Source organism: Falco peregrinus, chromosome 11 (genome assembly GCF_023634155.1).
Source record: "Falco peregrinus isolate bFalPer1 chromosome 11, bFalPer1.pri, whole genome shotgun sequence".
Lineage (NCBI taxonomy): Eukaryota > Metazoa > Chordata > Aves > Falconiformes > Falconidae > Falco > Falco peregrinus.
In genome coordinates this window covers 33,630,162-33,651,793 of record NC_073731.1, presented here as the reverse complement: position 1 = coordinate 33,651,793, position 21,632 = coordinate 33,630,162, and the positions used below count along the sequence as shown (strand labels likewise).

The 21,632-nt window shown below is 55.1% G+C and overlaps 2 protein-coding genes across 2 annotated transcripts in view; both read right to left on the bottom strand.

Annotated features, from left to right (window-relative positions):
* Positions 1 to 14,312, bottom strand: part of PTK7 (protein tyrosine kinase 7 (inactive)) — a 38,573-nt gene extending 24,261 nt beyond the window's left edge. Inside the window, exon 1 of the mRNA XM_055816070.1 lies at positions 14,181 to 14,312. Coding sequence (XP_055672045.1) covers positions 14,181 to 14,211 — 31 coding nt within the window. The 5' untranslated portion in view covers positions 14,212 to 14,312. The remainder of the gene's footprint in view (positions 1 to 14,180) is intronic.
* Positions 14,313 to 15,650: 1,338 nt separating this feature from the next.
* Positions 15,651 to 21,567, bottom strand: LOC101919615 (heme-binding protein 1-like). The gene is made up of 5 exons (XM_013303329.3): positions 21,372 to 21,567; positions 21,109 to 21,194; positions 18,292 to 18,433; positions 17,965 to 18,148; positions 15,651 to 17,809 (listed from the first exon to the last, which is right to left on the bottom strand). Exons 1-5 carry the CDS (start codon positions 21,541 to 21,543, stop codon positions 17,635 to 17,637), a joined length of 759 nt encoding a protein of 252 aa, XP_013158783.2. The 5' UTR covers positions 21,544 to 21,567; the 3' UTR covers positions 15,651 to 17,634.
* Positions 21,568 to 21,632: the final 65 nt, after the last annotated feature.

The following is a 21,632-nucleotide window of genomic DNA, read 5'->3' as shown; positions in this document are numbered from 1 at the left end:
GGGAGAGCACCACCTATTTGCCCCTACAGTCGCACCACACACCTGGATGCAACAGCCCTGCTCTGAGAGCATGTGTCTGCTCAGACGACTGCCGAGCCTCTCTCCTTTGTGGCAGTTTGCTCTGGACTTGCTGGAGACATGATGCCCGCACACCCCTGCTACACACCAGTGATCGCACCACCACACAGGCCACGCACCTGGTTCTTCTCTGCATGGTACATGGAGGGCCACATCAAACCAGCCTGCAGCACAGCCATTTGCATCCATGAGCACAGTTTCAATCGCAAAGCACCCAGCTATGCAACATTCCAGGTGGGATTTACTGATCCAGAGGAGAAGCAACCCAGGATGAAAGTAGGTACAGAAGGATCCCCATCCTACAACAGCTCTGGGAATCTGCTCATCCCACAGCACTTGGTTGTGGTCCCAAATGGAAACTGCAGAGCTGGTCCGCTCTTTTCTCACTCCCTCCCTGTGTCCCAATGCAAGCTGACACCTGCCCAGACCCCGGCCACCCTCATGGACCCCACCCTCATGGACCCCACGGGGAGTCCTATGATGTACAGCACATGCAAGCCCTTGTTTGGAAACAGTTTGGCTGCTGGCCTACCAATGAGGGACAACTGCTCTGCAATGGGACTGCAGCCTGAACTCACCCCTTGTGGCCTGCAGCACCTTCCTGCACTGCCCTCAGCATGGAAGGGTGCTTTTAAACACAGGCTCCAAGCAACCACTGAGAAGCAAACTCTGCCCTTCAAACCAATCTTTAGAACTAAAAAAAGAAAAGCTGCAAACACTTAGTACAATTCTCATTAGCCTCCCCAGAACTGTTCAGAGGCACTGCAAGCTGTGTGGGATCTGCCTCATGGTTAGCAACGCTCCCTGCCCTTCAAGGCCCAGGATCCCATACTTTGGAATGGCTAAGCCAAATTTCTGAGCAATTATCACAAGAAACCAGAACAAAGCCACTGGTGTCTGAACACTGTAAATCAATCGCTGGAGCAAATGCTAAGGCAGTGCTTGCAGTGATGCACTGGGGTGCAGCTGGCCACGGGAAGAGCTCACTGCCACACACAGCAGGGAGGTGCCTACAGCCTCCATCACACGCAGCCCCAGTCCCCAAGCAGGCAGGAACTGCTCACACATGTGCCGTGGGACCAAAGACCAGTTATCACTGAGAAAAAAGCTCAGCACAAGGACAGGTAGCCAGCTGCAGACCCCTGATGTCCATTAGCACGTGCCAGGACAGCTAGGCTACCCTGACACCGACTTCGCTCACCCACCCAGTTCAAGCAAGTCTGGGGCTTCCCCACCTTTGTTCCTCACGCTGCCTGTCCTGCTTCCCCAGCACAGACCGCCCAAACTCCAGCTCCCTCCCCAACCACACACCCCCAGAGCCTGCTTCCTCCAACACCATGTCAAGCTTGGTTTCATACTCTTATGTTTTAACTTCATAGGAGCTCTGCACTTTCCATTCTCCACAGCTCCCTGCCTTCATCCTTGCAGCAAGGAGAGACCCTGCTTTCCTGTGTGCTCAAAGCCAGGCAGCAGGGTTAGAGAAGAGCCACCCCAAATCAATATGATGTGGTAACCACAGCAGCCAGGGACGGGGCAACAGTGGGAAGCAAGGTCCAGAGCATCACCCACTGAACAAGCCAGCTGCTGCTCCGGTGATGAGCAAGAACAGCAACAAGGGTGCTACCCTGCAGCCACAAGAGCAGTGGGAACATGACCAGAGGTTCTTCCTCATTCCCAAGCAGAGCAGGGCTGCTGCCAACCAGTACCCCACTGCAGGCTTACTTGGGCTGGTGGGACAGCCACCATGGTTCTTTAAGCTGATCTCTAGGGCCGAGGGATTTGCTAACCGTCTGTAGGGCACAGAGGATGCATCTGGACTGAACTGCTAGCTGTGCCTCTGCCCCACAGTCTCTCCTGACATCTCAGCCCCTTGCTCAAACAGGGGAAAGCCGGAGCAAGCCAGGAAAGCCCCAGTGGTAGCCAAACTCAGCTGCCTGCAACAGCTGGGGCTGCTGAACCATAACAACTGGCCTCAGCCCCACAGGAGGCCCAGTCTGTCCTGGGAGCAGGTCACCACTGCTCCAAGCCACGCTCTGCAGCAGGGCTGTGCCCATGCTCCTGTCAGCCACTGCAAGAGGAGGCATGGGCATCTCTGGCAGGACGCGCCTGGTCCCAAGGAAAGGATGCTATCCTGTTGGGCCACCAAGGCCACCAGATGGTCTCAGGCCCCTAAAAGAAGCCCACGCACCTTTCCTGAGATCCCACCCCAGAGAACTAGCCCTAGCCATGAGCACAGTGCCAGGGTGGTGCAGGTGGGAGGGGGACAGGGCAGGGTTAGCAGCCAGAGCCCCAACACTTGGGGCACAGGTACATGCCAGCAGCTGGCTGCACTGCTCAGCCTCTGGCTTGTGGAGAAGAAAGCTTGCTTTGGTCAGACAGGTCCCACACCTGCAATCTGAGCAGCTCAAGCAATGGCGCCCACGGGACCCCCAGGAAGGGCAGGACAATATCTTGCTGGCAGATACAGAGAAACAAGCGAGACAGGAATGCCACGAGCCCAATGTGGGAGCTGGGAATACTGCTAGTTCAAACCATCTTTAATGGTGCAACAGCCAAAAGTTCTAGACATCACCAGCTGCGCTGCCAAGCCCAGTGAGAAAGACAAATGCTTCAAGGGTGACTCAGCACCAGCAACAGGCTTGCAGCACCCACCGGTCTTGCCAACAGACTCTCCCAGGCTTGCTCAGAGCCCTTGAGCGATTCCCCGGCTTCCTCAGAAACACTGATTTATAACTGATGCATGCTACTGGCAGCGCATGGCAGGCTGGAGACGCAGCTGAGCTGAAGGCCGAGCTTTCTGGCCAGCACAGCAAAGGTACCGCACTTGTCTCCTACGAAACGGAATACAGTAGAACAAGCACAGCCAGGGTGAGATGCATGTCCCCGTGCAGCAGCCCTGAAGGATGATGCTTCCCCCACAATTTAAGCAAGGGGCATGTGAGAATGCAAAGGTCTTTACCAAGCAAAACCCCTCTGGTGGCAGAGAGCCTCGGCAGTGCTGAACAGCCAGGTAGGTCCTGCCAGTAGGGAAGAGCTGCAGCGGGAGCTGGCTCAGGGCTCAGCACTGCCCCAGGGCTGGAGGTGAGAGCCCGCAGCAGCTTGTTACTTCTCCCACAGGGTTTGTGTGGCTGAGAACCTCTCCAGAGGTAGCCGGCACCAGCACCTCCAGGCATCACATGAGTGCTTGCCACTACACCCTCATGCCCCTCCACCCAGGCTGAGGGCCAAAGGCTGATGTTGCTTCCTGCCATCCCAAGCCCAGTCAAGAGGGAATTCCTCCACAGCACTGCTGTGTGTGTGGAGGGAGCCCCTGGCCAGGGCTTCACGTTTTTCCTGTTCCAGCTGAAAGGCTGTTCCAGAAGATGATGGGAAAAACCAGAACAAGCTCCATAAAGCTGCCTGGCGCTTCCCTTCAGCAAACAGGAGCCCCAGCCAGCCCAGAGAATGGAAACTCAGGCTGCAGAGACAAAAGCAGGGGGTGGGGAAGGAGGCCATGGCAAGGGAAGCAGCGCAAAGGGAAGAAGCACACACACAAGGCCTCCAAGCAAAGCCAGCTGCTGCATCAACACGCCATCAGTGAAGACAAGGCTGCTGCTCAGAGCCAGCACCTCTCCAGCAGTGAGGCCATCAGGTCAGCACACGAGCTGAGGCTGCGCTGGGCACCGTACACTCCTGCCAACCAGCCTTCCCTACTGTCCAGGGCTGGCTGGTGGAGAACGAAGAAGGTCTGGCACCCAAGCTGCTCGAGTGAGCTGCTTCTCTGCACACTGCCACCAAATCCACTGGAAGGAGGAAAACCTCCCCCGTAACACCCAAACCTGTGCTGGCTCTTGGATATGCTTGATCAGGATGTCTTGCAGATCTTGCGCTCTAAGGCGGCCAGGAGGGAGGGTCACAACCTTACCCAGCAGACCGGGCTCACCAGCAAGCTCCACCAACACCCCTGAGGGCAACAGTGCAGGGGCAGCAGCTGGGGAGGCCAACGAGGGGAGAGAAGGTGCAGGCCAGAGCTCACACCTACACCAGAGTGAGTACCTTTGGCACCCCACTCTCCATTTCAGTGGCAGCTATATGTTTACGCTATATACAGGGACTTCAAGCCCACCCGTAAGCAACCCTCCAGCCCCAAGGAGGACTCAGAGCTGTGGACAAAGGGACAGCTGCACTCCTGAGCTTTGCACACAAGGAAGCAGACAGGGAACTTATTTATCTCCCAAGTCCTGCTCTGGGATAAATATTTTAAATCTCTCTCCAGGTCATGGCGGTATATTTACAGCCAAGTTTCCCTTAGCTATCTGCCTGTAGAGACTCAGATGGATTTGCCACAAAGCCAGGAAGATCCAGCTGGCCAAGCTCTCCAGACAGCTTATAGCTCACGGGAGAAATGGTTCATCCAGTACCACAGTCTTGAAAATGACACCCACGCCGCAACTGTGGCAGGGATTCAGCTGTGCACCCCTGCATGCAGCTGCAGCTCTGCATGGCCCACCACAACATGCACTCGGCCACCCTGCCTTCCCAGGGGCAAGGGGGTGGCCCATAGGCTGGGCGATGCCATACACAGCACCACATCAGGGCAATCCTGCAGCAAGGCTGCACCGTGGGTCTGGCTCAAGGTGAGCGAGTCTCTGCAGCATCCTGCTTCACGACCTGCTTTACTGCAGGTTTGACCTGTTTGCTCCCCTCCCATAGAAAGTGAAAAAGCTCCCAGGAAAGGTGCTCCTGACAACACACACCAGCTTTTCCTGGCAGCCACCATGCTGCAAGCTAAAAATTGCCCCATGCATCCAGCAGTGCCGGAGACAACGGGAGCTGCCAAAAGGCAGCAAGCAGACACTGAAACAGGCCTCGCTGCACTAGCCGCATTGCTGCCTCTCCTATTTCACGGCTCTACGCTGTCGGGTTTTGACCTCTGCCTGCATCTGAAGCTTGCAGAGGACAGACTGGTTGCCCAGGGCTTCTCTCTGCTTTCGTATCATTTCTGTGTCACCCCTCCTGAGCATTTCAGGGACACTAGTTAATACTGCCTGCTGTGCGCTGCGCATCCATTTTCAGTGTATGTGGCACTGCCTCTCTCCTGGCTACAAAGCATCACCCACAACTCCCTGTATCTGTCTCTAACTATGCCCTACAGGTCTGCAGGTTTCATTTTTCACTGCTGGAAAGCTGAACGCCAGCCCTACTTTACAATCACTGGTTATGGCTGTGCAAGGCAGCACAGCTGCCCAGCTACAGCCCAGGACCTGCCTCCTGGTGGAAACATCACTGGGGGTGGGGGGGAGCATGCCTGCAGTATCACTTCTGAAAAGCAAAGAGGACACAGAAAGGAACAGTTCCTTGTTTATTTTCATTAGAGCCATTTATGAATCTATATTAAAAACCACAAAAAATAGGAAAGTAGACAGAGAAGCTAGTATTTCCTCTGCTCATGCAGTATTAATTAAAAGGTAGCTTCTCTGAGATGTCACTACATTACCTCTCAGCTAAAAATGGAGAAAAGTCACTGAGTGGGAAGAATATGCCAGCAAGGCACTTTCTGGAATACTTCTACAAATCAATAACTAGGCAGAATGCTTGCTACAGACAGATCTAATGCAAAGCCCCAGTGACAATTAAAGAAAAGCTCAGGTATAACAGACTTGCAGAGACAGAAATTCACACTAACCAAATCTTGAAAACCAAGGAGACTCTCCATAGCAGCAGAACAGCAGATTCCCAGTGTATCTCCATGGCTGGAGAACAAGTAATTTTTATGGGACAGTCACTAACCCACCAGTGGGAAGAGCACCAGGACATCCCAAGCAACAAAGTGGCAAGGAAGCACACAAAACAGTGGCAACAGATACCCAACATCCAGGTCCCGGTAGGTAGGAAGCTGTGCACAGCACAAGCATCTCCAGCCATCAAGAGGCAGGGCCAAACCCCAGCAAGGCCCAGGTTGAACATGGTGTAACACGGAAGGATGCCCAGCACAACACGCCTGTTTCCTGGATACTTATTCCCTTGCCAAAATGTTAGCCATTCAGATTAATGGTTTCTGCCTCAGGCCACGTGGGTTTGACACTTTTCCTTAGCTGAGCAGAAGGGGTTTTTGTCAAATTTTTATCTCTCTCAAAAGAGCAGTGCTCATAGCCAGGCATCAGACAGAAACTGAGCAACAGAAAGACTGAGAAGGGGATGCATGGCATGCCATGGGGGGGTTGGCACACAGAAAAGGGGAGACAGAGGGCACAACTGAAAAAGGAACAGTTGCACCTGGGCCAGAGCAACAAGGCAGCAAGGCAGGGGCAGGACCTGGGGAGAAGAGTGCTGCGGTGCCAGGTGAGACCCCAGCACACAGCTCCTCCACTTAATGCACCCGAAGGCTGCAAGCACAGACAGCCATCAGGAGCTAACTCAGCAGAGAAAAATCATATGTGCTGCCTTCGTGGCTCAGCTTTTGCTCAGAATATGGTGGATAAGCATCTGTTCAAACCTGGCTGGAGGAAAGGGTGTTCTCAAGACAACTGGCTGACATCCAGCCATCTCGCTGCTACAGGAGGCTCAGCCCAGGAACCGGCTGCTCCCGTAGCACCGACCAGGTGCTCTCAGATGGCTCCCAGGTTCCCAGCGTTCACAACAGGCAGCATGGAGGCATAGGAACAAAGAACACCAAGTAATTCAAGGGAAGCTCTGTTTTCTTTGGTCCGAGAAGATTTGCACAATTCTTCAACTGCTGGAAGAGACTTGAGGTGCTGGCCCCTCTCCAGGGCAGCTGCAGAGCCAACCGAACAACCCGTCCTCAGCAGCACAAATCCATCTGTGCTCTCAGGGATGGTTTGGGAGGGCCGAATGCGCTGCCCAGAGTGGCACCCTGCAAGACTGCCTGGTTTCATTTTCTCTGATCTTGTCTTTGCTGGGAAAGACAAAAACCATAACCTTTCCTCCCATGAAAGCTTCCCACTGACACAGGACTGCCAGCAGCTTCAGCAGAGCCAGCGCCACAGAGCAGCTTCATGCCATGAAAGTGACGGGCCTCCCCAGCAGAGCCAGGACCAAAGCATGCTGTGTGGAGAGCAATAAAGACACTTGCAAGCCACAGCTTGTCCTGCCTTTAACCATTTGAAGAGTTACTGTATGTTTTGGAATCAAAGGCTTCCTTTGTGCTCCTGTAGAGGCCAACAGGCAACCATAATGAGGAGAGTGTTTATAGCTGGTTTTAAGCAATGTTGTGCCTATCTTTTGCCAGCATCATGTTTGACAGCAAGGACAACCCCACACAGAGCTGCCCAGAGGCACATGGGCCTCCTCTCTGCAGCCAGAACGGGGACTTGGCCTCCCCGTGCCACAGTTCTGAGCACAGAGCCCTCTGGCTTGAGGTGACAGAGGATGGAACCAACTCACCATCATGCCCTTATCGATGGCAGTGGGGCACTGCCTTGGCTGTTTTTCACAGTGGCCCAAGCTGCACCAAGGTGTAGTAAAATCCTGATGCTGGGACAAACCTCATCTCACAACAGCATCACAGAAGAGGAAACATTATAAAGCCCCGTCACCTTAGAGCTACTCTGAAAACAAGTATCCGTTTTAGTACCGACATCTGAGTGCAAAGTGCTCACAGACACTCCTGCCCTCCAGGACAGAAGTCCTCTAGGAACTGAACATATGTCAACCAGGGGCTGAAATACAATTAGACCTCTAATGCTCACTTATACCCCAGCCCCTTCCTGCACCAGCTCCCAGCATAGGCAGCAGCACTGTGTGCGTCATCACTTTCTCCTAGCCTGCAACACCTTGCCTTCCAAAGGAGGAGTGTTCACACACCCAAAATCAAACGTGTCACTCCACTTTCCAGACAGGAGTCTGCTTGTATCAGTTCTTCTCATTCACATCATCCTGCAGAGTATGAACATCAGTCCACAACACTCCAACCACACAGAGGTCCAGACCGTCTGACGGCAGTGGATTCAGTTCACACAAAAGCTCCTGCCTGTTTCAGTCAAACCAGAGCCTGATTTGACAAGGAGAAGACAGGCCCATTGGCATCCCACCAACAAGCTCCATCTCACACGAGGAATCATCAGTTAAAAACAAGTCACACCTCCTCTCCAGTCACACAATTTGTGTGCACCCACTGTGACAGGGGACAGGGAGTTCACAAGTACTCATCAATGCCACATTTCACCCTGGCAAGTCCCAGTCTGAGCTCTCCTCTGGTTGGATACAGCCTAGTTTTCATTCCTGCTCTCTGGGGCACCTGGACACCTCAGTATCCATCTCTTCACTATCAACAGGAACATTTTAAGTAGTGACATAGGCCTTGCCTGGATGTCACCTAATATTTTTAAGGACTGAAATGCATTTTCAAGAGGAGTCCTTGCAGAACAGCTTCAGAGGGTCAAAGTTGGGAGGACAGAGGATGGATTTTTGAAAGCTGACAAAATCAAAGGAGCAGTCCCAGGCAGGAACATTCTGCAAAGAGTATCAACAAAAGCACCTATCCATCAGCCTTCGCAAAGCGCTATAAGACAAGCAGGCTTGGGAGCGGTCCAAGCTGAGCCAGGACACCAAAACCTCTCATCCCAAGCACAGAGACCAAGCTTTCAGAAGCCTGCAAGCCAGTCCGAAGTTCCCCTCACCTCTCTCTTTGCTGATCAGACAGCATGTATTAGCTGCCTCTCAGAGGAAAGCAGTCTGTTCTGCGCACAGGCAGAGATTGCTTCCCTGAAAAAGGCAAGGCTTAGATTACTACTAGAAGTACTGTATGGCTCAGCCTTTTAAGCTCAGGAAGAACATTTTTGTATTAAATCTAAAAAAAAGCTGGCAAGAATGAGGAACAGAGCTGGAACAGCAGTCAATGAAAAGCACATGCGCTGCAGACCTGGCTGCCAACACAAATTGATGCTTTGAAACAAAGACCACTTGTGTTTGGCTTGAAGATCTTCCACAGTTACTCAGCAGGGGCTGCACAGACTAAAAGGAGACACAGGTAAACACAGGAGAACAGCGCTTGCTGCCAAGTATTTCCCCAGAACAAAGAAATGACCCAAAATGGAGTCCCTGCCTTGACAGGGTGGCACGAGTTCATCCTTACCGTGTTACAACGTCCCAAAGCAGGCAGAGGCAAGAGGAAACACTGGACAAACCTTTGGACAGGACTCTGTTCAACCTGAATTCAAGCAGCACCCAGACCCACAGACACACAGCCTGGACCTGGAGAGCTGCAGCTGCTTAACACACTGAGTGTGCCTCCAACCTCAAGAGCCCACAGAAACTTCGCTACAACCGGCCTGCACGCTTCTCCCATGGTGGAAAACAGACAGAAGAAGCCCCAGACAACCATTCTTCCAGTGCTCCACTCTGTGAGACCACAGACACTCTCATGAGCACCCTGCAAAGCTTCTGTGGCACTCTGGTCTAGTTCCCAAACCAACCTACATCCACATGAAGACAAACCTTGCAAGCCTCTCTTCCTTCCTGCTGCCTGCACAGCACTACGCCCAGAAGGCACAGGGAGAGTGAAACAGAAGATGGTCTTCCTCACAATGATGCATCAGTCTGGTTCTTTTTTGTTTAGGGACACCAGCCATCTGATCCAAACCAAACAGCAAGAGCAACAGCTCCCATTACAATGCATGGGGATCTGCTGGTACCGTGTGACTTGAGAGGTGATGGGACACTGCTCCCTCACATAGCACCCAACACCAACGCAGGAAAGCAGCCCCTGGGCCAGATCCCACAGCAACAGGCAAGGAAGAGGAGAGACAAATGGAGAGCTCATCAACACAGCCAGTACAGATGATCCTGACAGGGTCAGGCAGGATGGAAGAGGTGGAAGTGCAGGACCCTGCCCAGACCACATGTCATGGTTTAACCCTAGCCAGCAACCAAGAACCATGCAGCCGCTCAGCTCACTGCTCCCTCACCCAGACAGGTTCCTCCAGAACCAAAATACCTGGTGCTTGCTTTCTTACGCTGTGGTTCAATAGCTTTGGCATTAGAAAGTGAGAAAACAGCTTCTAAAAGACCCCCAAGGTCCCCCACCTTACTCACACTCCCTCTCAACAACCTCCCTAAAAGGCAAGAGATACACATTGTATCTGGACTGCTGAAAGCTCACCAGGACATCAGGAACAAGATGTGGACCACGCGCAGAGCCTCCCAACCATGACAAAGCCAGGGAACAAGCCCCTGCGCTTAGCAGGCAGCCACACAAAAAGCCTGAAAACCTGCAGCCCCGATCTGCTCCCCAGCAGGTCTCTCTCAGAGAACAAATCCTTCCATCTCCAGCAGTGGGATTGCTTCTTCCAGGCAAACCGGCACAGAAGGTATGCTACATTCACAGCACAGCCCTTTAACCCTGCCACACAATATAACACCTGCTTTTCTAACAGACTAAAGGCATTCACAAGCAGCTCTTGGATGTCACCTTCCAACAACACCCCTGCTAAGGAGCAGGGCATGGAAACAGGCCACCCAGCATGGCACCTCTGCCGTGCTGAAACGCATGCCAATGCCCAAGAACCAACATGCTACCAACTGTCAAATCGTCACTTCCTCACCTCCCTTCCCTCTCTCCCCCAGGACACAGTTGATTTCTTACAAAGGTAACTGACACTACACTCGCCCTTCTCCCACCTTGGGCACAACCAGCATTCTCCAGGAGGATATCGCCATACCAAAGGTGTTTGCCTGACAGCCTGGGAGGTGAATTGGTATGGTTGCTTCTTTCGCTTAGACAGCAAAACCCACTGTGCTAGTTCTTAGCTTTTGCAAACACACACCACCACCCCCCAAACGCAATGTTAACGGCCCACATAACTTAAATTCTCATAAAAGAGAACGTTCCTGTGCATCTGCCAAGCATCCTGTCAGCTTTGCTGTCCTCCCAGCCTCCTAAGAGCTGCCTATCCCAGCTCATGAGACTGCCACTCATGTCAGGAGAATGAGACCCGTTTCCTTGGGGTCTGGACAAACAATCGCATGTCCAATCTCCAGGGAATTTCCCTGCAAACACCACAGCAGTAACTGCCTTCACAAAGGGCACGTTTGTACCCAAGTCTCTCTGCTGCTAAATAAGCATTTGTTCCAGGTTCCCAAATATCAAAAGCAGTGAAAACACCCATTGCTAATGTGAAATATTTTGCATTCCAGGCCCGAGAGGTACGCTTGAAAATGTTCAGAGAGGAAAGAGTGTTTATTCACTGAAGAGAGGTGTAGGTCCAGCTATTTACTTAGGTCCACGTGTACTTGCTGGAAGGCAGCTTTGATCTTTGCAGCTCAAATAGCAGATGAATTGCAATGAAGGGAAGAAAAATATTAGTGTAAAGTTCCCCTAGTAAATACCTGTAACTAGGCCTCACAGCCTTCAGATCTTTTTTAAATGCCTTATCGCTTACAGCCAGACTTGTCCTTGCGCTCTTGCCTGCTGCCCCAAAGCCAGGCTCTTGCCGTCCCACTCCTGTCCCACCTTCTTCTTTCTATTCCCCTTGGGCTCCACGGCCTTTGGAAAAAGCGCAGCCTGCCCTCCTAGGACACATACCCACCCCACCCCCCACCCCCCCGCTCTGCTTGGATGCATCACAGACCAGCCTTTGGTCAAACAAGGTGAGACCTATCGATCTGAGCAACATGCATATGTGCAGTGCCACCCACCCACCTCTCCTGAGCAAGACTGCTTCAGCAGGAGGAAATGTGCTCTCACCAGCAAGAGCATTCGTTACCCAGCACGCAACTAAAACCAAGTGCTTGCTGCAGTTTAAACATCTGCCCATCTGCCTTTAGAAGATGGTCTCTTGTCCCACATCAATTAAGAGATTAGAGGACACCTTTAAAGCATGCATAACATGACAGCCCTCTGGTCGTAGGTGCCAGCTCCCAGTGGTCTGTGACCCACCACACAGAAAAAGAAGCGCCTACAGACATGACTACAGAGTTGCCATGCCTTTGAAGCTCCTGCCATGTCAGGGTTACAGCCTGCCCAGAGCACTGCCTGAGCACAGCCAAGTCCCAAGGGGGGACAACACACTTTAGAAGAAAAGAATGGTATTGGCTTGTCACCGCTTTGCCCCAAAACAGCCCAGAAATGTGCTGAGCAGCACAGCTTTTCAGCTGACTTGGATCGACTATCATAGTACTTGATCTGGCTGCAGACGCTGGAAAACAGATGGCAGCTTCAGCTCAAAGAGCGTAAGTCACCCAAGTTGTACTACTTGGACCCTTTAAGCCCAAGAGAAATCTCAGATCCCATCTGATCATTCCTTTTTCCAGGGATGCTCTTTTTTAGGAACAGGCTCGCCAGGGACCACAAAAAAAGCACTGCCAGGCAGAAACTTACAGCTCAAACACAGGACATGGAGGCACTTCCAGAACAAAACAGACCTTTTGGGGTTTTTTAGCTTTAAAGAAAAGTTGACTCAGCAAATATTTCCTCCACTAGCATTTCAACCACATGTTCCAGCAGAAGCCAGCACACATCTGGTACACTGCAGTGTCATTGCCAGAAAGATCACAGCTTCACTGAGCAACGGAAATGGAGGAACAGGGACCAGCAGCCCAGGCACAGAGCACTCCCAGAACACATACGTGGCAAAGGAGGGTCACAGAAAGGACCTGTGTGAGCCATGGATATACCACCCTTCACAGGTCTTTCCCCAGCCCTCTCTCCGAACAGCATCCACAGGTGAAGGGAGGCACTGTTTTGCCACCTACAAAATTGAACACCAGCCCCTAAAACCTAGATACCGAGATATGGTTCAGCCACATTGCTGGCATCCGAGATGTTTTTTTTAGTGTCTGCGAGCTGGATGGCAGCATGTTCCTCCCAGAGCTGTAGTAACGTGGTCCTGCTAAGCAAGAGAAACAAGGAGGAGAGCATGTGCCTGGGGCAGCACAGAAACTCCACCAACTGGAGCAGGGAGCGTGCTGGGAGGAAAGGCAGGCAGCCTCACAAGCAGGCCCGTGCATCCCAGCTGCCAGCTGCCAGCACCCTGGCAGGGAGGCAAACCCTGCGGCAAGTCCACGGTGCCCAGTGGCTCCAAACCAGAAAGCAAGCCAAGCATGTGCTCCCCCTTGCTCCAGGAACAGCCTTCCCAAAAGGCTGCCAAGGCAATCAGCAATTACAAAGCTAATCAGCTAAATAAGTGCTGCTTTTTGTGCTTATCAGCTGTAAATTGGACATTACTTGCAGCCTGGCAATGGGGCTCGGCCAGGGCTCCAGACGAATGAAGAGCAGCAGTGGCAGCAGCGCTATCAATACCCTTCCCTGGGAGGCAGTCTGCTCGGCTAACATCGCTCCCGACTTCGCAGCAAAAACTGCAAAGCAAACCGCACATCGCACGCGGTGAAACCGAGGGGACCTCAACCGAGTACCGGCAGCGCGCAAGACCCTGTCTGCGGGGCTCCCGTCCGAAGGGAGCGAGAAAGGAGGCACGTGGCAGCCAGGGGACCCCTCAAAGCCAAGTCCCAGCCGACCACCCCGGGGCTGTCGCACCACGGCCAAGATCTCCCCCGGGGGAGGGAGACCGTGCCGGGGCCCCGCAGCAGAAGCCCCCCCCGCACAGCAGCACCCAGGAGCACCAGGCCGGCACCCCCAGCCTCGCGCGGCGCCAGGCGGGCCCACAGCCCGCACAGCGGGGCGGGGCTCACCCCGATGCGCTCCGCAAGGGGCAAAGCCCCCTCAGCAGCCGAGGGGGGGCAATTCCTACGGGGGAGAGCCCGCTGCGTGCACACTGCTTTTTCTCCGGGTTTTGATCCGCTCCGATTCCAGGCGCAAACCACTCACAAAGAGCTCCCCCGAGGCCAGAGCCCAGCGACAGGGGGCTGCGGGCCCGCAGGCAAACGCCTGGCGCATTCTCATCCGAGCCCCCGGAGCCCGCCGCTACCCCTCCCGGGCGGGCAGGGCGGCCACCGCGCTTCGGCGGCTCCCGCAGCGCAGCGGGGCTCGGGCCGGGGTGGGTGGGGGGATATCCGTCCCTCCGGGAGGCGGCCCAGCGGAGCCCCGTGCTGGCGGGCGTCCCAGACCACCCTGGGCCGCCCCACCTCTACCCTCCGGGGGCGGCCCTGGCGGGGCCCCGCTGCCTAGGGCGAGGGGCGCGGGGCACCCCCCCCATTCCAGCACTCACCCAGCACCAGGAGCGCCCGCACCGCCGCCATCCTCCCAGCGCGCCGGTCAGTGCGCGCCCCTGCCGCTGGCCATGCCGCCGCCCCGCCCGCCGCCGCCGAGAGGGGCTTCCGGGGGCGGGGCGGCCACCGGAAACCGGGCGGGGCCCGGGCGGCGGCGGCGGGCCGGGGGGAGCGGAGACCCGCGGAAGCGGAGGGCTGCGCGCCCCCGCTCCGGCGCTGGCGGCGGGTGCCGGGGCACTTGCTCCCCTGCCCGGGGGCTGCCCGCGGCCCGGCTGCTCGGGAGGGTCCCCCCCGGGCGCCGGGGGTCTGCGCGCGACCGCCCCGCCCCGCCTTTGGCGTTTATCCCGCGCCACGGCGGGGCCCGGCTGGCGACCCGCAGCTGTTCCGGGCCAAGACCGGGGGCACCGCCAACCAGCCTCGGGAAGGACGGGAACCAGGAGCGGCCGCAGCACAGAACCCCGTTATCCACGTTACACAGAACAAAGCCTCCGAGCAAGGAAAATTCTGGCCACAAGAGGAGACAAGCTGATGAGGTGCTGCAATCCACGGAAAATCAGCTGCAAGGACAAAGGTCATGGTGTCCGTGGGAGATGGTGACCTCCGACTCCAATAGCCCCCCTTCCCCGAGAGAGGGCAAGCCCCCGCCTGGGGAGCATGGGGAGTGAGCAACGAACCTCAGCAGCACTATCTGAGGGTGCGTGCTGGTTTGCATTAGAAGTGAGAAACTTGTAACCAAGCCTACACACGAATGAAAATGAATATGCAACACACTATTGGACGTGCTGCTCCGCTGTATGTAACGTGTACCCTCAAGTAGCTCAGTGTGCGTGTTGGGCAGAGCGATCCCCCGTCCATGAAGTGCTGTAAAAAGAGAATGCCTGCTGCTTAATGCTACATTGGTGTAAAGAGGTTTACTCCCGATTTCGGTGACACCTCCACAGCACCCAAAGCAGAGGCACCGCAGCGCACGCAGGCATGGACACCTGCATGGTGCTGGCTGGAGGCCTCCCTGCCTGACCCAATGCCTCCCAGGGCCTGCTGCAGCCCTGCACCCGCAGCTCTGAATACCAGCTTTCCAGCTGGTTTGTTGAGCGTCCAAAACACTTGCTGCTTTTGGCACTGCATGGAATACTCACCATCAGGCACCCCACAGCATCCTTGAGAGCGCTACTGGATCCATCACAGGATGCTTAAGCCTTGACTCAGCAAAGCGTGTGGCACAGGATCAGAGCATGCCTGCTGCCCTGCGTGGCAGTGCCGGCCTGGAGCTGCACCAGAAGCCCCCACCACTGCCACCTCCAGCAGAGCCTGGGTCACCACAGAGCTGCCCTGGCTGGGGAAATGGCTGTGCAGCATTGCCAGTAGCCGCAGACCAGTCCTCTCCCGTGGGAAAGCCACCACATCCTGTCACCGAAAGCTCTTCTGGTTGTGGTTGGGGACCAAGCAGCCTCAAAGGAAGTGGCAGCCTATTCAACAGGCTCTAGAAAGCAAGTTTTATTTCCACCTGCAAGCTCAGGGCAAGCAAGCAAAGTAGCTGATGCATAGTAAGAAGGGTCTCTGTCCCACCCACACTGGCTGACTGTTCTCCTACTGCCATTGAGCCACCTGATCCTAGCCTCACATAAGGGAATTGCTTCTCCTTCCCCAGGAGGGAAGTAAGCACAGCACTGCTGATCCGGGTATCACCACTCTTATCTGAGGAGCACTTGCCACATCAACCCTCAGAGCTGCAGGCTGTCACAGCATCTTCCTAGCCCTTACTTACAGCCTTTAGTGCCCTAGGGACAAGAACTGCACCACAAGATACCCAGGAAACCACTGTCTGCTCCTGCTGTGCTTGCCCAGACTCTGCCTGAAGCTACCTTGCTCCCTCGAAGAGGGTGTAAGATAGCTGGCCCTGCTCCCTTCACAGCCACAGGCTGGGCAGCCAGGCTCCTCACTGCCAGATGCCATGCCAGCCAGGACAGGGTAGTGAAGCCACCTGCACTACTAGGGCAACGAGACCTCAAAGCTGGCCCTGGCCTTCCCCGCTTCCCCTCCTCTGGCTGCACTGTAGGGCCAAAGGGCCAGCATCTGGAGCAGCAGCAGTGGGAGGTGAAGCACACAGCCCACCTCCAGTTACAGCAGGAGGAAACTCCTTGGGAACTGGCTCAGAAGCAGTCAGAAGCCCCTCCACACCGAGCCAGTTAAGCACATCCCTGCAAAAGTACGCCAGTTCCCATAGCCTACCAGCACACCACGCAGTCACATTCACATTCTCAGTCCCCAAGATCAGGTGCTCATGTGCAGCACAGTCAAAGGAGCCAACTTTTTGCCCAGGGGAAAAATGAGGCTAAAGCAGACCCCATCCAACAAAAATCCGCCTTACCTGCAGGGGAGCATGACTACAGTTGTTTGTAACAGCAATATAAGCAGCCTATGCAGCAATGCAAGGCTCCGCCTGGCTGAACATAAGGCCATAACCTGACCAGATGTCAGAGCCCTTCTAGTTAGCCACAGCTTCACAGCCTGATGCATCTTGAGGAGGCAGACATCAAGGCTCTGCCCAAGCCAGCCCGGGCACCCCTCATCATCAGTGACCTGCAGTTGCAGCAGTTTGAGTTTATTTACTGTTGGCACTGCCAGCTTCTCCCAGGAAAGCATGACGGTACTCATGGATGTGAAACTCACTGATCAATGCACAGCACAATGCACAGTGGTGTCACTGCTGCTGTGATCAGGACCTGTCCCTCTCAACTCGCAGCAGGTCTGCAAACAGCCCCCACAACTGATGGACAAAGGCTGCCAGCACCCCGGTCCCAGCTGAGGGATGGTGAGTGACAGCCAGCGCCCAACAGGACCCAACAGTCCAAAGAGAGCCACCCCAGGAGGAAACATTCAGGATCCACATGTCACCTGTGACAAGCCCTTTCCCCCACCGAACTCCACCATCCCTGTAGCAGCATTTCAGTGCTGTCCCTGTTCAGGACAGGCAGCCATTCTCGTAGGAAGCAGGCCAGAGCCCAGACAGACCCACACGCCTTGTACACAGTCATTTGACTTCTGGACACCACCAGCTTGTGACTCTGCCAACCATGAGCCCGGTTAGCACGCCTGGCACAGCTCAGAGCTCAGAGAAGCCCAGGTCAGGCTAGCACATGGCACAAGCCCATACAGTTACTGCTTTACATGATCCTCCACCACATGCTTCCCACCAGAAGCCTGCTGCACAGGCTCTCCCCAGTGTCAGCTCCAGCCTCAGCTGGCCCCTGTGGGGGCAGGTGAAGTGCAGACTGGTCAGGTTTTCCCCTGACTGGGTGCTCGCAGGGCAGAGCACAACCCCACCCTGCAGTCTCCTGGTCTGTCATTTTGTGGGTGAATGGTGGGTCAGTATGTGCATTTGTCTCCTTTGGGTCAGAACTGCCATCTACACCAAGTCCAGTTGCAGGATGGTTTTGCAGTCACAGAGGGGACTCACTGTGGTTGGCAGATGAACCAGATCTCATTGCGGCGCTGAGGGACGCTGGGATTTTCATAAGCAGCCACGATGTAGGTTTCCCGGAGCACAGTGTCTGTGGAGCCCAAAAGCTCCCAGAAGAGACTGATCTCTCGCAGAATTGTCTCCTCGGTGGTCATCCCATAGAAAACCCTGCAGCAAAGGGACCAACGTAAGCAACAGAGCCAGTACATTCCCCCTTCCCACAGCCAGGGCTCCAATCCCTCTGCCCAAGGAACCACAGCAGCCATGCAGGGAGTTCACACACATCCACTGAGCTGAGAAAACACCTCTGGTGCTGGGGTCACCTGGTTATAACCCGAAGTGGTGCCCTCTCGGTGATGTGAATTTCAGGGTCCAGGGGAACAGGGGGGTTTTGCTGGAACTCTTCTGGGAGATAATAGGCAGTTACGACCTCACGCTCTAGCCTGGTCCCCTCCCTGGTCAGGTGGATTTCGTTGAGCACTGGGACTGTCATGCCCAGATAGCAACCTGGAAAGGAGGTAGGAAGGCAGCAGGCAAAGTGAGACGGCTGGGTTAACGGCGGCAGCCCTCCTCTCCATTCCAGATGAACAGTAGCAGGGCCCTCCCTCTGTGCAGCCTGCCAGCCCCCTCCAGCCCCTGCCTGCACACACCTACAGAGTTCTCCTTGCAGATGTAGCGCATGAGCTTCATGAAGCTCATGGAGATGCTCTGCTCATACATGGGTTCCCCCTTGGTGACACACGCCCACTTCCCAGCTGGGTATTGCCGCTCCTCGTAGGCTGCTTCCTCGCACTGAAACAGTCCACAGACAAGCCAAGTCAGACCTAAGCACAACTGACAACACTGCAGCACTTGAGGGGCAAAACCAGTGCTGACAGGCAAGAAGTGAGGAGACAGGACCCTGCCAAAATGAGACCCCCTGCTAGTCAGTGATTGGGAGGGGAGGCTGGAGAAGCCAAGGAGAAGGTGAGGGGAAATGCCATCACATGGAACTCAAAACAGGGATGCTTAACAGCACTGGGCAAAAGTCAGCAAAAGGAAAAGCACAGACAGGGACAGGGTGCAGGGAGGCTTGGAGGCTCCCAGCATGTGCAAGGAATGTAGCACATCCTCACTAAGGGGTACCGGACTTTCTGCTCCTCTCCAGTCGCTGTCCTGCCTACTAACAAGGATGTTCCTGACTCCAGGCACCCAAAGGCCTCCAGTGAGGTTGACATTATTCTCAGGTGCAGTGCCTTTTCCCTGGAGCATGGTGTGCACAGAGAATAATAAGCAAAAAGCCTCCTGCCTAGCAGAAGGGAAAAGTCTGGCAGAAGAGTTCTAGCAGCTGGAAGAGCTGTGAAGGTGGAACAAACCTCCTCTTAGATCCTTCTCCCATACTGAGAAGTGACAGGAGGAAGAAGGGACATGAGCCCAGCTGGTGCAGAAGGGACAGCTTTGTGGGACAGGTCAGAATCTCTATTTCCAGCACAGACGCCCAGCCTTCTGGACAAACCCAATGCAGAAGGGGGGCAGGGAGAGCGGGGAACTTGCTTCTGGATCTGCTCGTAGTTCAGCTCATGGCATGGTCACAACCACAGGCACTGCACAAAGAGGGGCTGGGAAATTGTAGCCAGCACCTATCTTCCCACTCTTAGCTTGTTCTTCAGCCAGATGAAAGCGGTCATGAGACAACTTTCTTCCACAGAGCTCAGGCCACCTGTCCAAACTTCTGTGCTGCACAGCTGTGCTGGCAGTGACTGAACCAGGAAGCTGTGACCAGCCTCAACACCGAGTGCCACCTCCCTGTGCCTCCACCCGAATCAGGTCTCTACACAGAAAGCCAAAGCAAAAGCAGAAGGCAGGCATCTGGGCTGCTCATGTGCATCAGTGGGGTGGCAAGAGGAGTGCCCCAAAACACTGCAGGGCAGCCAGCATTTGCCCTCTAGATGGGGTCATGTCTGCCATTGTCCCACCAAGCAAAGCAGAGCAGAGCAAAAGCATCTTCCAAGCAAGGAAACCGCCAGTCCCCCTAGACTATTTGCAACACTTACCTGCCACATTGTGAATAAACCTACCAATCCACCAAGACATAGCGTCTGGTCCTTCCACAGCCACAGCCTCATCATCATATTAAGTACCACCCCTCTAGAAGATGAGACTTGGCCAAGCGAAGGAGCGAAAGATGCTTCACACAGACCCAGTAGCAAGAGGTCCCTGCAACGTGAGCTGGGGAATTTGACTGAGTACTGACAGAGCAAGGCTCTGTAAGCAGCATAATAATTCCCTTGCCTCCAAGAAGATGAGGGCTTGTAGCACTGACAGCTCAGGAGAAGCAACCAAATACTACCGACCTGCCCAAGCCCAGCAAATGTGTCATTAAGGGCCCCAGCTCCAGAGTCCCCTCAGCACTAATGCTAGGAAGTGGCTACTACCTCCTCACCCAGCCCCAGAGTCAAACTCCAAAAATCCTCCTCATGCACGGAGAGGATGCCAATAGCAACAAAAGATCTTCAGGCCCCATGAAATCTCAGGGCACTGTTCCTGCCTTGGACCAGCATAGGTAGAGAAGAGCCCAGACTAAATCCCTGGGACCCAGAAGAACAGGGGAAGAGGGAGTATGGCAAAGCCCCAATTCAGAGCTGTACAACCCACATGCTCAGACGTGTTTTGCAGGCAGGAGTGCTGGACCTCAGCCCAGAAGAAACTGGTTAACCTCTCCTCATATAGAGAACAATTGACAGATGTCTTCTTGGTAGCAAGCCCAACCAAGCCTGCAGAGACACAGGAACCAGTCTGACAGGTGCTTCTTCACAGTTATTTCTCAAAGCTCAGAAGCACCCTTTCATGTGAGAGACAAGAGGTATGCAACTTAGTAAGATCTTCAGGCAGAAGCTACCGTGTTTGGATTGGCGGTTGTGACAAACAACAGCACATGCTCAGGTTGTGACAGCTAGGCCATCAGGCCCTGTGCTCCCCACAGAAGCATCCTCATCTTGTGCCAGCTGAGATCTCTGGCTCAACCAACAGCCACGTAACTAGCACAACACAAACCCAGCAGGACTTTGAGCTATGCAACAAGGTGCTTCCAGCAAGGCAGGGAGCAGACTCTGAACTTAAAACTCCCTCTCTTAGATGTGCCCACCCTGGCAGAGGATAGGTTGGTAAAGGAGACAGCTGGAAGTCAGGAGACCAGAGAACACAGTAAGACTAGTCCAATTTTAAAATAAAGGCTGGGAAGTTGAGCGTTGCCATTACTTAACATAGGAGAAGATACAGGGATGGCAGAATGCTGCAACAATCCAGAGCTGCCATCCTGGCTGCAGTGCTTCTCCAGGAACCTCTGCAAGGCCAGTGTACACGAAGCCGCCTTCTCTGCAGGGAAGACGCTTCTCCTGCTGCCCAGGCCGGTGGCAGTGCCCATGCCAGCCCTGCCGCAGGCCGGCTGCGGGCCAACACCTGAGTGCGTGAAGAGGAACTGGCCTCACCTTCTCCTGCTGCGAGAGGGCATCGTACGGCACGGGCTGGCGGGCCTGGCTGTGCCGGCTCATCTGGACGATCGGGCCTGCCATGTCTGCAAGGCAAAGCAAGGGGAGGCCAGGCTCGCCCAGGCCGGAGAGCGGGGGGGTCCCGCGGCCCACTGGGCCCGGCCAGGTCAGCGTGCCGCCAGCCCCGGAGCCGAGTAGCAGGGCGTTGCTTTCAGCCCCAGCCCGGGCCCCACCCCCCCCCGGCAGCGGGCCTCAGCGCTCACCGCGGGGCAGGCTCACTCGGTGCGTTCTGGCTATGGCCTCCCAGTGGGCGAACAACCGACTCCGCTCTTGCTCATCTTCTTCTTCCCCCTCCTCCCCCTCCTCTTCCTCGCCGCCGCCAGCCGCGTCCTCCTCCCCCAGCCCGTCCAGGTCCTCCAACGAGACGCGCGCCATTGCCCCTCCGCCCCGCACCCGGAAGTGAGCAGCTCGGCCCCGCCCCCGTGGCGTCCCTTCGGCGTCACGCGCCCACCCCCTCCACGGGA